General features: G+C 37.8%; 1 protein-coding gene across 1 annotated transcript in view; it reads right to left on the reverse strand.

Moving 5' to 3' along the window:
• Elovl2 (ELOVL fatty acid elongase 2) overlaps window positions 1–13,325 on the reverse strand; it is a 70,953-nt gene that overhangs the window by 13,124 nt on the left and 44,504 nt on the right. Inside the window, exons 2-3 of the mRNA XM_090356478.1 lie at window positions 12,553–12,616; window positions 2,976–3,163 (exon numbers count right to left, since the gene is read on the reverse strand). Coding sequence (XP_090212604.1) covers window positions 2,976–3,163; window positions 12,553–12,616 — 252 coding nt within the window. The remainder of the gene's footprint in view (window positions 1–2,975; window positions 3,164–12,552; window positions 12,617–13,325) is intronic.

Consider the following 13,325-nt stretch of genomic DNA (forward strand, 5'->3'; position numbering starts at 1 on the left):
TCTTAAAGGATATGTAAATTTTTTGTATGTTGGTTTCTTTTCAAATGAAGAAAGCTGCTCAGCTTCTTACACAAGTATGAATTTCAAGCATTAATCAGGCTATAGTTATATAGTAATTTTCTGATCTAATTTTTTAGTAAGAACACAGTGGAACAGTAACTATATGAAAACAGGACAGGACACAGCATATTTGTTATCTGACATTTCCTGTTTCAACCAGATTTATCCAGCTTGTCCCCATCCCTGTGGCCTATGCAAAGCTATTTAACAATGTAATTACTGAGTAGCAAAACTAAGCAGTCAAACCACAAGAAGCCTGGCCCCAAGCCATTCCTAATCGCCTAACTGAACTAGATTTAGAAACTGTAAACTATATCTAGACTACATCAGCACCTTAAGACTACAGTCATTTTCTACCTGTATTGTCTTTGATTCCAGGCTGACCCCAAGTTACTCAACAGTGTCTTTACTTTTGCCCATAAATGAATATAGTAAAAGGTATCTCAGGTTAAGTCAAAAACAAAAAACTATCTTTTCACTGTCAGGATAGTTAATAATTACCTATATTGTGTCATTTTCAAATAGCATCGTGGCTTTCTTGATCCCAAATTCTATCTCCTATAGTCTGATGCCTACAGTTCAATGACAGCTTTATATATTTAAGGTAATGGTAAGTAATTATTATTAGAATGGTGCATATTAACATAATGAACAGATATACTGGGTAAATGAACAGATATATTGGGTAAAACAAAACCCTGTATCTTATTTATTGCCAGTCCTGGGGATGGAACTGAGGCCCTACATACTATCCCTGAGCCTTTTTATGCTCAAAGGTAGTGCTCTACCACTTGAGCCACAGCACCACTTCTGGCTTTTTCTGAGTATTTTATTGGAGATAAGAGTCTCACGAACTTTCTTGCCCAGGCTGGATTTGAACTGAAATCTCAGGATCTCAGCATCCTGAGTACCTAGAATCAAAGGCATGAGCCACCAGCACCCAGTGTAAACCTATATTTTAAGGAAAGGATCTTTTTTTTTATTTAAAGGAAAACAGGAAAGAATATTCTATCTGTATGGTTATCAGCCATGTGTTACTTGTATGAATGAGGTGGTCCTAACTTTTAAAAAGATTTTGTTCCCTTTGTCTATATTCTCTTAGATACTTTGTTACAACAAATGAATACCTTTAATGTACTATGTGAAGTTATTTTTTTTTCTTTTCCCCTTCAGGTTTATCTCACGTTGTTACTGTATTTGACTTTGGTACTTGGTATATTGTATAAACATTTATGTGTCTATTTGAAAATAGGAAGGTAAAGAAAAAACAAGATAAATGGGGAGGGGAGGAGAGGTAATACTGTTCAAGAAGTAATGAGCCTTTGAGTCTGGCTTACTTCACTTAATATGATCTTTTCTAAGTCTTTCCATTTCCCAACAAATGGAGCAATGTCATTCTTTCTGATAACAGCATAGAATTCCACTGTGTACAAATACCACATTTTGTTGATCCACTCATCAACTGAGGGACATCTAGGTTGGTTCCCCTCACTTGTCATAATCAGTAGAAACCTTGGGCTCTCCTAGCAGAGATTTGCAATAGTGCAAAACCTTGATACAAAAGGCCATATAGTAGGACGCTAAATGAAAGGATCTCTAGGATATAGAAACATAAGCCATATAATGAATGATTGTTGTTGTTAAGGTACTACGTTATTTCTCATCTCTTTTGCTGTCCCTTGGTTATCTCATATTGTTACAGTATCTCACTTTGTTACCTGATATATCTGTATATATTGGTATTTGGGTATTTGAAATTGGATAGGGAACAGGGGAAAACAAGATGAGGGGTGGGGTGGGGGGAGGGAAATGGGGACCAAGACATGTGAAAGGGTATCAATGTATGGGGATTAATGCACCATCTATCTGGCAAATATCATGTAACCCTTCTATTAATTACAATAAAAATATATGAAAAAAAAGAAATAATGAGCCCACTACCTAATGAATGTAACCACAATCTCTCTGGATATCACCCCAAGAATAATTTTTTTTAAAAAAAATGAATACTTTTAGACCTTTTTTCCTTGTAGTACATATCTAAATAACTTTTGATTGTAAAGGACAGCATATTCACTGCTTGTTCATTACTTGTAAAATGCTTTGGTTTGGTTTGTTACAAGGGAATGCATTTATAACACAGGCAGCTACTAACTGGATTAGCGCTCCACCAAACTAATTGAACTTGCATAATATTTAACTAGTCTGGTAATCACTGTAGAGTCTAAATTTGGGTTCTGATACTGAGGTTTAGAAAGATCAGCTATCTCTTAGACACACTGAAACATGGAATGACAATTTAAGGACTAAAGAAATCTGCCTAAATTGGGAAGAGAAAAATTCAAGTTTTCTTATGTGTTTGTGGTATTGGTGTTTGAATTTAGGCTTTAATATTTTCTAAGCAGGTGCTTTGCCACCTGAGGCTCCTGACCTGTTTTTACTTTAGTTATTCTGGGGATAAGGTGTTGCCCTTTTTGTCTGGGGCTGGCTACAGATTACAATCCCCTGCCTATAGTTTCTTAAGTAGCTGGGAACAAAGTCACATGCCCCCACACCTGGCTTGTTGGTTGAGATGAGGACTTGCTAACTTTTTGCCTAGGTTGCTCTAGAACTGCGATACCCTTGAAATCTGTCTCCTGGGTAGCTAGAATTAGCAAGCATAAGCCTCCATGCCTAGTCAAGTTATGAGTTCTTAACAAATGGTACTGAGAACTGAGTATGTACAGAGCACCAGCCTAACAAGCTTGAGGACCTGAGATCAATCTCATTAAAAAAAAAAGTAAACATGAATTCAATTTAAAAAAGGTGGGAGGTAGGATGAGAATAATACTAACCCCATAAAGTTCTGGTAGGTAACATGTGACTACATCTCAAATTTAATTGCTAACTCCATCTTTGCCTACATAAACACTTACCTCTACCAGCATATATGCAGAAAGAAGTGTGATTCCAAGATTATACAAGGTAAGGATTCCCCTGAGAGAAAGAGCAGGTCTATTCTTCATGTATTTGTTCCCCAGCCATATTGAGAGCAGATATATGACAGTAAGAAAAAAGGTAGGTAGGTAAGAGTCCAACATAAACCAGCCTCTGACCCGAGAATCTGTAAAGAAAACACACAGTGAGACCTGAGGAGTAACACCTCCATTAGCAACACTGAAGCATACATTTCATTTGTATGGTAGTTCCCCTTTATACTTAGAGAATATGTTTCAAAATCCCCAATGTCATCTACTTTGACTGTTTTTCCTTTTTTTTTTCCACCTACAAATTTAAAGTGTGTGTATTGTGTGAGTGAGCTACGGCTTAAACTCAGGTGCTGTCAGTGAGTTTTGTACTCAAAGGCTAGTGCCCTATCACTTGAGACACAGCTGCACTACTGGATTTTTTTATTCTTAACTAGAGATAAGAGACTCATGGACTTTCCTGCCTGGGCAGGCTTCAAACTTTGATCCTCAAAGCGCTGCTCCTGAGGAGCTAGGAGCCTCTGGTGATTGGCTCTGGCCTTTTTTTCATCATAAGCATTTTCCAAACTTTTACAGTCTGATTTGTAACTATAAAACTGAAAATTATTTTCCTCCTTAATTTTAGATTTGTTCTTACTGTAGATCCCAATAATTTTATAGTTCGTCAAAAACTTTTCTTAATAAGTCAGAAATTTTTACCTGTACTATCAGATGAAGCATTTTATGCATATATGAACCATTGTAATGCTTACTATTAAATCAGGTACTGGTGGCTCACTCCTGTAATTCTAGCTACTCAGGAGGCTGAGATCTGAGGTTTGAGGTTCAAAGCCAGTCCATGCAGTAAATTCTGTGAGACTCTTAAATTAAGCACCAAAATCAGGAACTGGAGGTATAGATAAGTAGTGGAGTTCTAGTCTGGTCCAAAACACTCAGGGAAGTACCCAAGCTTTGAGTTCAAGCCCCTAAACCACACACATACCCCAAATATGACATTACTCTAGGAATTTTCCATACAATATTTTTGAAACTGCAGTTGACCATGTGTAACTAAAACTACAGAAAATGGAACCTAGAGGTAAACACATCATAAACACAATACTATACAGCATTAGGTTAGCTGAACTGGGGTTAGACTTTCAGAGAAGAAACCAGTGTGTCAGGTGAGGTGGCTCATGTCTGTAATCCTAGCTACTCAAAAGGATGAGATCAGAGGATCTCGGTTCAATGCCAGCCCAGGCACGCAAGACTGTAAGATTATCTCCAATTAATCTCTAGACAACTGGAAGTGGGGCTGTGGCTCAAGGGGTAGGGCTGAAGAACTCAGGGACAGTGCCCAAGACCCACAAAACAAAACAAAACGAAAAAACAAACGAAAAATAGAAACCAGTGCAGGGGAATAGGGAGGTGACTAGGTTTTGTGAAGTAAGTAGGACTTAAGCTGATCATGGAATGACAGATGGACAGCATTATTCAAAGTGCCTAATTTGAGAACAGAAATCCAACAGTTTATGAAATTTAACAGTAAGGAGCACACAAAATACCAACTCCTTTGGGACATGGCAAAGGCAGTACTCAGAGGAAAATTTATAGCGCTGAGTGCATACAACAAGTTGGAAAAAGCGCAAACAAGTTAATGTCTCACCTTAAGCTCCTGGAAAATGAGCAACAAACCAACCCTAATCCCAGAAGAAGAAAGCAAATTATTAAAATCAAAGCAGAATTAAATGATTTGGAATCCAAAAAAACTATAGAAAGAATCGACAAAACAAGGAGTTGGTTCTTTGAAAGAATTAACAAAATTGACAAACCCTTAGCAAATCTTACCAAAAAAAGAAGACAGCACATCAAAATAAACAAAATCGCAGATGAAAATGGTAAAATCACGACAGAAATTACGAAGATCCAGAATAGCATGAGGGAATACTTCTCAAAACTTTACGCCAACAAATTTGAGAATCTAGAAGAAATGGATAAATTCCTAGCCAATATTAACATACCCACACTGAACCAAGAAGAACTTATCCAACTAAACAGGCCTATTTCAAGCTCTGAAATAGAAATGGCAATAAGAGAACTTCCACCTAAGAAAAGCCCAGGGCCAGATGGATTCACAGCTGAATTCTGTAAGGTCTTCAAAGCAGAGCTCACACCAATACTCCTCAAGCTCTTCAATGAAATTGAAAATGAAGCTTATTTACAAAACTCATTCTATGAAGCCAGTATAACCCTCATCCCCAAACCACACAGAGATTCATCAAAGAAAGAGAACTATAGACCTATTTCTTTGATGAACATCGATGCAAAACTTCTCAACAAAATACTGGCCAACCGTCTACAACAACTTATCAAAAAAATTATACACTATGATCAAACTGGATTCATCACAGGGAGGCAAAGCTGGTTCAACATACGCAAATCAATTAACATAATTCAACATATCAACAGGAGCAAGGACAAAAGTCACATGATTGTCTCAACAGATGCAGAAAAGGCATTTCACAAGATCCAACACCCCTTTATGGTAAAAGCTCTGGAGAAACTAGGAATCCATGGAACATTCCTCAATATAAGAAAGGCTGTGTATGACGACCCCACTGCTAGTATTACACTTAATGGTGAAAAGCTAAAGCCATTCCCTCTAAAATCAGGAATGAGAGAAGGATGCCCACTCTCTCCACTCCTCTTTAACATAGTATTAGAATTTCTAGCCAGTGCAATAAGGCAAGAAGCAAGCATAAAGGGGATCCAAGTAGGGAAAGAGGAAGTAAAACTATCCCTCTCTGCAGATGACATGATTCTGTATTTAAAGAATCCTATAGACTCTACTCCCAAGCTCCTTGAGCTGATTCAAAACTTTGGAAGGGTAGCAGGCTATAAAATTAACCCTCCAAGGGGGGTGGGGGGGAGGGTAATGGGACCAAGACATGTGGAAGGGTATCAATGTATGTGAATTAATGCAGCTTCTATCTGGCAAATATGTTACCCTTTTATTAAATACAATAAAAAATAAAAAAATTTAAAAAAAATTAACCCTCCAAAATCAACTGCCTTCCTCTACGCCAACAGTGAGAGGAATGAGGCAATAATCAGGAAAGCAACTCCTTTCTCAATAGCCTCAAAGAAAATAAAGTACCTAGGAATTAGCTTAACTAAGAATGTAAAGGACCTTTTTGATGAAAACTTTAAAACACTAAAAAAGGAAATTAAAGCAGAACTAAGGAAATGTAAAAACCTCCCATGCCCCTGGATTGGAAGAATCAACATTGTGAAAATGACAATCTTGCCAAGGGCTATCTACAAATTCAATGCAATATCCATCAATATCCCAATGGCATTCTTTAAAGAAATAGAAGAGGCAATCCAAAATTTCATATGGAATAATAAAAGACCCCATATAGCAAAAACACTTCTTAGCAGAAAGAACAGCGCCAGAGGAATTTCAATTCCAAACTTTAGACTCTATTCAGAGCTATAATTATCAAAACAGCTTGGTACTGGCACAAGAACAGGCCTGAAGACCAATGGAATAGAACTCAGGAACCAGATATTAAACCACAGACATATAGCCACCTAATTTTTGACAAGGGAGCCAAAAAAATAGAATGGAAGAAAGACAGCCTCTTTAACAAGTGGTGTTGGCAGAACTGGGTAAGCACCTGCAGAAAACTAAAGTTGGATCCTTCTTTGTCACCCTGCACTAGAATTAGCTCCAAATGGATCAAAGACCTGGAGGTAAAAGCTGACACACTGAAAACTTTACAAGAAGGAACAGGAGATACACTAGGCCTCCTTGGCACAGGTCGAAACTTTCTTAATAAGGACCAAGAATCACAGCAAATAAGAGAAAGGCTGGATAAGTGGGACTGCATTAAACTGCAGAGCTTTTGTATGGCAAAGGACATAGCTAGTAAATTAATTAGGAAGCCTACAGAGTGGGAGAAGATCTTCACCAACCATACAATGGACAAAGGCCTCATATCTAAAATATATCAACAACTCAAAAAATTGAATCACTCCAAAACTAATCTCCAAAGTAACAACCATCCCATTAAAAAATGGGCCAAAGACTTAAAGAGAGTCTTCTCTGAAGAAGAAACAAAAATGGCCTATAGACACATGAAGAAATGCTCAACATCTCTGGTCATAAAAGAAATGCCAATCAAAACAACTCTAAGATTCCACCTCACTCCAGTTAGCATGGCCAGGATCAGGAAAATGAATAACAGATGCTGGAGAGGATGTGGCCAGGAGGGATCACTACTACACTGTTGGTGGGAGTGCAAACTCGTTCAACCACTATGGAAAGCAGTATGGCAGTGCCTCAAAAGGCTAAACATAGAGCTCCCCTATGACCCAGCAATTCCACTACTTGGCATTTACCCAACCATCCAGAAACTAGGGCATACTACATCCACTACCACAACAATGTTCATTGCAGCATTATTCACCATAGCAAAAATATCAAACCAACCTAGATGTCCCTCAGTTGATGAGTGGATCAACAAGATGTGGTATTTGTACACAATGGAATTCTATGCTGTTGTCAGAAAAAACGACATCCATTTGTAGGAAATGGAAAGACTTAGGAAAAATCATATTAAGTGAAGTAAGCCAGACTCAAAGGAACTTAGGCTCAATGGTTTCCCTCATTTGTCATAATCTGTAGAAACCCTGGGCTCTACTAGCAGAGATCTACAATAGAGCAAAACCTTGATACATAAGGCCAAATAGTATGAAGCTAATTGAAAAGACCTCCAGGATATTGAAACAAAAGCCATAAAATGAATGATTGTTGTCCTTAATGTACTATGTTATCTCTCATCTCTTTTGCTGTCCCTTGGTTATCTCATATTGTTATAGTATCTCACTTTGTTATCTGATATATTGGATTTATTTGTATTTGGTTATTTGAAATTGGATAGGGAAGGGGGAAAAACCATGATGGGGGGAGTGGAGGGGCGGGTAATGGGGATCAAGACATGTAAAAGGGTATCAATATATGTGAATTAATGCACCTTCAAAAAAAGTGCCTAATTTGGAATAGTTACTGCTTCCTTCTACTTCACTGTGATGTACTATTATGCCATTTTATGAATGAAATGGTTCAGAGAGCTTTAATAATTTGCAAAAGGTAATAAATATTTTAATGGTGGGTAGCAGAGCCCAGGATCTGAATTCACATCTATGTCTTTACTACTGTCCTCCCATAGTGAAGATGAGGTAGTCAGAGCATGATGACATATTTATATTGCATCCTAATTCCTAAAGCCCCACATTGCCCAAAATTTGTCCAGGGTAACCATACCATAATAAACTGCAGTGGTTTATGGATACAAACCAAGGAATAAGATAATATAGGAAGCATGGGAAGCTGAAGATGGCAAAGTTTGAGAGATGATCAGTTAGAACTGAGAGCAGAAAATAAAGTCAAGAATTCAAACGTGGCCAGTGAACTAGAAATATGCATAGTAGGGATGCAAAAGCAGCACCTGGACACACCAAGTATACCTTGCTATTCTAGAGAGAAAAGATTTAACAGGCAATATAAAGTACTAGTAAGGGAGCTACAGTTAGTAATATCAAATAATTATAATCACAAACTGATTTTATTCTTTATGTTTAAATAAAAAATAGTGAGGCCTAGAATTTTAAGACTTCCGTGCTATTTTTAACCTCTATAAACAGAATTGCAAGGAGTTGTTTTCACTAATAGGCAATTCCTTTTTCTTGACCATTTTGGTTATTCCAGTCTCACTCCCTCTTCCTGGCTACCTCAACTTTTTCTTAATCTGCTGAGCTTTATAAACTACATTTTTGTAAGTAAAATGCTTCTTGAGCTATGTCTCATGTTTCTTGAGCTCTAATTGTCCCATGGATACCAGAGAAGAAAAGATAAGAAAATTCAGTATTTACGTGATTCACAGGTATCATGCTCGGCTCCTAATTATCTGTTACAGACTCTCCTGAATCTACATATCAAAGTAATTATCATTTTTCATTATGTCTATAGGCAATAACAAACATGTTCTAAGACCTGTTCTAAAACATTTACATGTATTGACTTATTGAATTAAGATTTCTTAATTTCTTACTTAATTTCTAATCTTTTACATTTTATTATTCTCAATTCAATTTTAGAAAAAAAATTGAGCATATGATGGAAAAAAGATAAATAACTTGCATTAAAATGCTCCCCTACCTTCTTGTCATATGAGTTGCGTTTTACAAAAGTATGCCTGGTCCTAGCTCTTAGTACCTGTGAATGTGATTTTATTTTGAAACAGATTTTTGCAGAAGTAATCAAGTAAAGATGAATTCTCTCTGGATTAGGAAGGACCCTAATCTGGTGAGTAGTATCCTTGTAATAAACAGAAGTTTGAACACAAGGACACAAAAGAAAAATGCCTTGTGGAGGCAGAGATGGGGTAATGCATCTATACAAGCCAAAGACTTGTAGATGAATTCCAAACACTGCCAGCAACCCCCAAAACTAGGGAAGACAAAAAGAGAACCTTCCCAATAAAACTGTAGAGACCAGGGCCCTTACTACACTTTCATTCCTGCTTCTTGCCTCCAGAACTGTGAGAAAAGTTTCTGACTTTTTAAAATCCCAACCTCACTCCTTACCCCAGTTGCTCACATTTTGTCAGCCCTAGAACATGAATCCTTTTAGCTTAGTTTCTAAATGACTTGCTTTCCTGGTATTTCATATGTACTGCTTTTACCTGCCCAACTACTGTAGACTAGACTCCATGAGAAGTGATCAGGTCTTCTTTATCTTACGTAGACTTTACATGCACAACAACAACGAAAACACCTACAAGACTTACTAGTGCCAGTTTGCAGTCAATCACATTTTCTCATTAATCAACTCATCTATCATTATACTTTTTTGTTTTGCCTGAATTCTTCTCTTGCCAAGATATAAGAATTGATGTTTAACTACATGAATCTCCCATAATGTATTATGAGATTGGCTATATGATTTTCTGGGTACATTTAATATACATTAAGCAGGGCACCAGTGCCTATGATCTCAGCTATTCAGGATTAAGGTTTTCAGAAGCCAGCCCAGGCAAGAAATTATGAGACTTTTATCTCTAACTACCAAAAAGCCCTAAAGTGAGCTGGGCGCGATGGCTCATGCCTGTAATCCTAGCTACTCAGGAGACTGAGTTCTGAGGATCATGGTTCAAGGCAGCCTGGCACAAAAGGAACTGAGACTCTTATCCCCAGTTAACCTCTAGAAAACAGGAAGTAGGGCTTGGCTCAAGGGTAGGGTGGTAGGCTTGAGCTGAAGAGCTCAGGGACAGTGCCCAGGCCAAGTACAAGCCCCACACACACAAAAAAAGCCCTGAAGTGGGGCTGCATCTCAAATGGTAGAGCATTCTCCTTGAATGAAAAGACTAAATCACAGTGCTTAGGCCCCGAGTTCAAGCCTCTGGCATTTAAAAAAAAAAATCAACTGGTACAGTGAGTCAAGCCCATACTGTAAAACAAATACACAGCCTAAAATTTTTCATTTTCTTTTGTCATATGCCTATGAACTTTTAACACTTTCCTTCTGCATCTGTGTGAGGTATGTCTCTTGATGGTGCTGGTATGACATGCAGTGAGTCAGACAGGGACACATAGAAGTTCACTAAGTGTGTGTCACTCTAAGAATGAACCTCCATCAAGAGAAAGGAAGAATTCTTGTTGGCTTAGATTCTAGGTAACTGCTGCATGGAGTTGATAGTAATTTACAATTTAGAATTCCAATCTTACAACTACAATTTTCTTTCTAAAGGACAATTTCATAGAGCTTGCATTTGTTTTCTTGATGTTCTGTATAGTGCTTGTCACACTGGGCTCTTACTAGTAGACAACAAACAGCTCAGACTCCTGTTTAACTCTCTGGTGGTAAAAGTGTTAAAGGAAGCCCAAAAGTCAGTACCCTGCATACTAATCAAGAATTGTGTTCTTTACACTGCCTGCCAGCATACAAGGCAGGGAATATTAGTGCAGTAAGAGGGATACAGGCATGTCCGCCTCTGTCATAGAGCCACAAAAAAGAAGAAACTCTCATCTTGTGCAAATGTAGTATTTCTAGGTTGCACACAGAGTATCATTCCATTAACATTAAATAGGTCACCATTTACTGGGGATAGTTTAGTGTTCCTCTGAAAATTAGGGTGGTCTAAATAACCTAAGTGGCTAAAGATTCTGAGAAATAGGAAATCCTCATCTCCTGTGCCTCCTGACACTATCCCTGACAATGCCGAAGAAATAACCTCAAAGAAAACTTGCATTTTCCACAAGTTTGTGAACCAGCAAGACTGAAGAGAAACAAAATATTTTGTTCAGAATTCCTTCATTCACACAATGCTGAATAACATGTTCTGGTAACTATGATAAGTCCTAGAGATTAATGATGGGTAAAGTAGCCATGGTTCCACTCCTTGGGGAAGAAACTGCTACAAGTAACTACAGAGCTAATAAGGAAAGAAAAGGGTGAAACAGTAAGGAGAAGCCTACTCCTTGAGGAAGCTATCTGAGAAGGAATGAATTGGCCTGGAGAATAGGGTAGAAAGTAGTAAGAAGCCCAGGTTCTAAGAATAAGAATTTTACATGTCTCAAATGTCTATCAACCCAATAGATTAAAAAAAGGCACTGACAGAAAGGTAGCTGACTAGGTGATTCAGGGCATGTAGTCTGTGATAAGAAATGTAGCTTTGCCCCTAAGAGCAGTAGATGCTACTGATAAGCTGGAATACTACATAGTATAATTTAGATCTTTAGAATATCACTTCAGCTAGCTGATACTTAAATAACTGCAAGAAGAAAACCATGGAAGGTCACCACAAGTGATTAGTGATGGAGGGACCACTGACAGACTTCTAAAGTCATATCTAAGGCAGGAACTGCTCATACATTGGTACAAGGAACTTCTTGAGGCATGCAGCGTGAGGAATTCTATAGACATCTGGTGAATACAGTGCAGACTGACTGAAGATTACAGGAAAAAATGAAAGAAAATAGCAACTTAAGAGGAAAGTCACAACTTTGGTTTTGTAGCCGGATATATATTAAATTCCTTTAATACCAGGAAAGCTTGAAGAACAGGAAAAATGGGGCCTTCTGGATATTCTGGGGGAAAAAAGTATCAAAAGTGTGGGTGTGAAGCTGAGCGTGGTGGCTTATGCCTGTAATCAATCCTAGCTACTCAGCAGGCTGAGATCTGAGGATCATGGTTCAAAGACAGGCCCGGCATTAAAGAACATGAGACTCTTATCTCCAATTAACCTCTAGAAAATGGAAAGTGGGGCTGTGGCTCCAGGGGTAGGGCAGTAGCATTGAGCTGAAGAGCTCAGGGACAGTGCCAAGACCCAGAGTTCAAGCCACATGACCTAAAAAAAAAAAGTGAAGGTGTGTACATTGCTGAATGTTATGTGCCATGCCATTTTTAAGACACCAGAGAAAACAATCCTTTTCTTCATTCTTTCCGTGCTTTTCACATTAAGTTCTCAAATAGCTAGCTCACCTCGAGGTCCAAACATATAATCCAAAAAAGCATTGACTTCATCATCAAAGGCTTTTAGATGCTCCTGAAAAAAAGAAAAAAAAAAGAAGACCTGAGTGGGTTGTTTTTTTTTTTTTTTAATACAGAACAAGCCACAACCACCATAGATTTCTTTAAAGGTCCAACTCAGGGGGTTCAGATTGCAAACTTGAGGAAAGAAAACCTATTTTACCAGGATATCTAGTGGCCAGGAATACAACTTCACCTTTCATAGCTTGCAAAGATTCAAAAGGAAAGAATTCTTTCATTTTTCTTAGGCAAGACAAATCCTGGAAAAGAGTCCTGGTACATTTAAACTTCTAGGGTTATTGACCTCAATTTCATTTACTTCTAAAATGCTTACAGGCAAAGCTGCTCCATAAGCAACTTCCATTGTTGCAATTAACAGGAGCTATGTGTAAGCAACAGTCTGACTACAGTATATAAATGCAATTTTTAAGTGGAAATTCTGCTGCATTGGGTATCACGAAGCCAAAGCTAAGGCTTTAAAAGGACATTTTATAAGCATGGAAACTGAATACTTAGCTATTTTTTCTATGACTTCATGCTTTGTTTCAAGATTCTTTTATACAGTAATGTCTATTTAATATTAAAGTAATGTCACCAGGGTGGACCAGATTATTTTTCACTTGAACTGGCTTCGGATTAGGGTTAAAATATTGCTACAAAGAATCTTTTTTTTTTTAACTGGTCATGGGCACTGCCCCTAAAACTCCTTTTGCTAAAGGCTAGTG

Source organism: Megascapheus bottae, chromosome 22 (assembly GCF_031878675.1).
Source record: "Megascapheus bottae isolate mThoBot1 chromosome 22, mThoBot2.hap1, whole genome shotgun sequence".
NCBI lineage: Eukaryota > Metazoa > Chordata > Mammalia > Rodentia > Geomyidae > Megascapheus > Megascapheus bottae.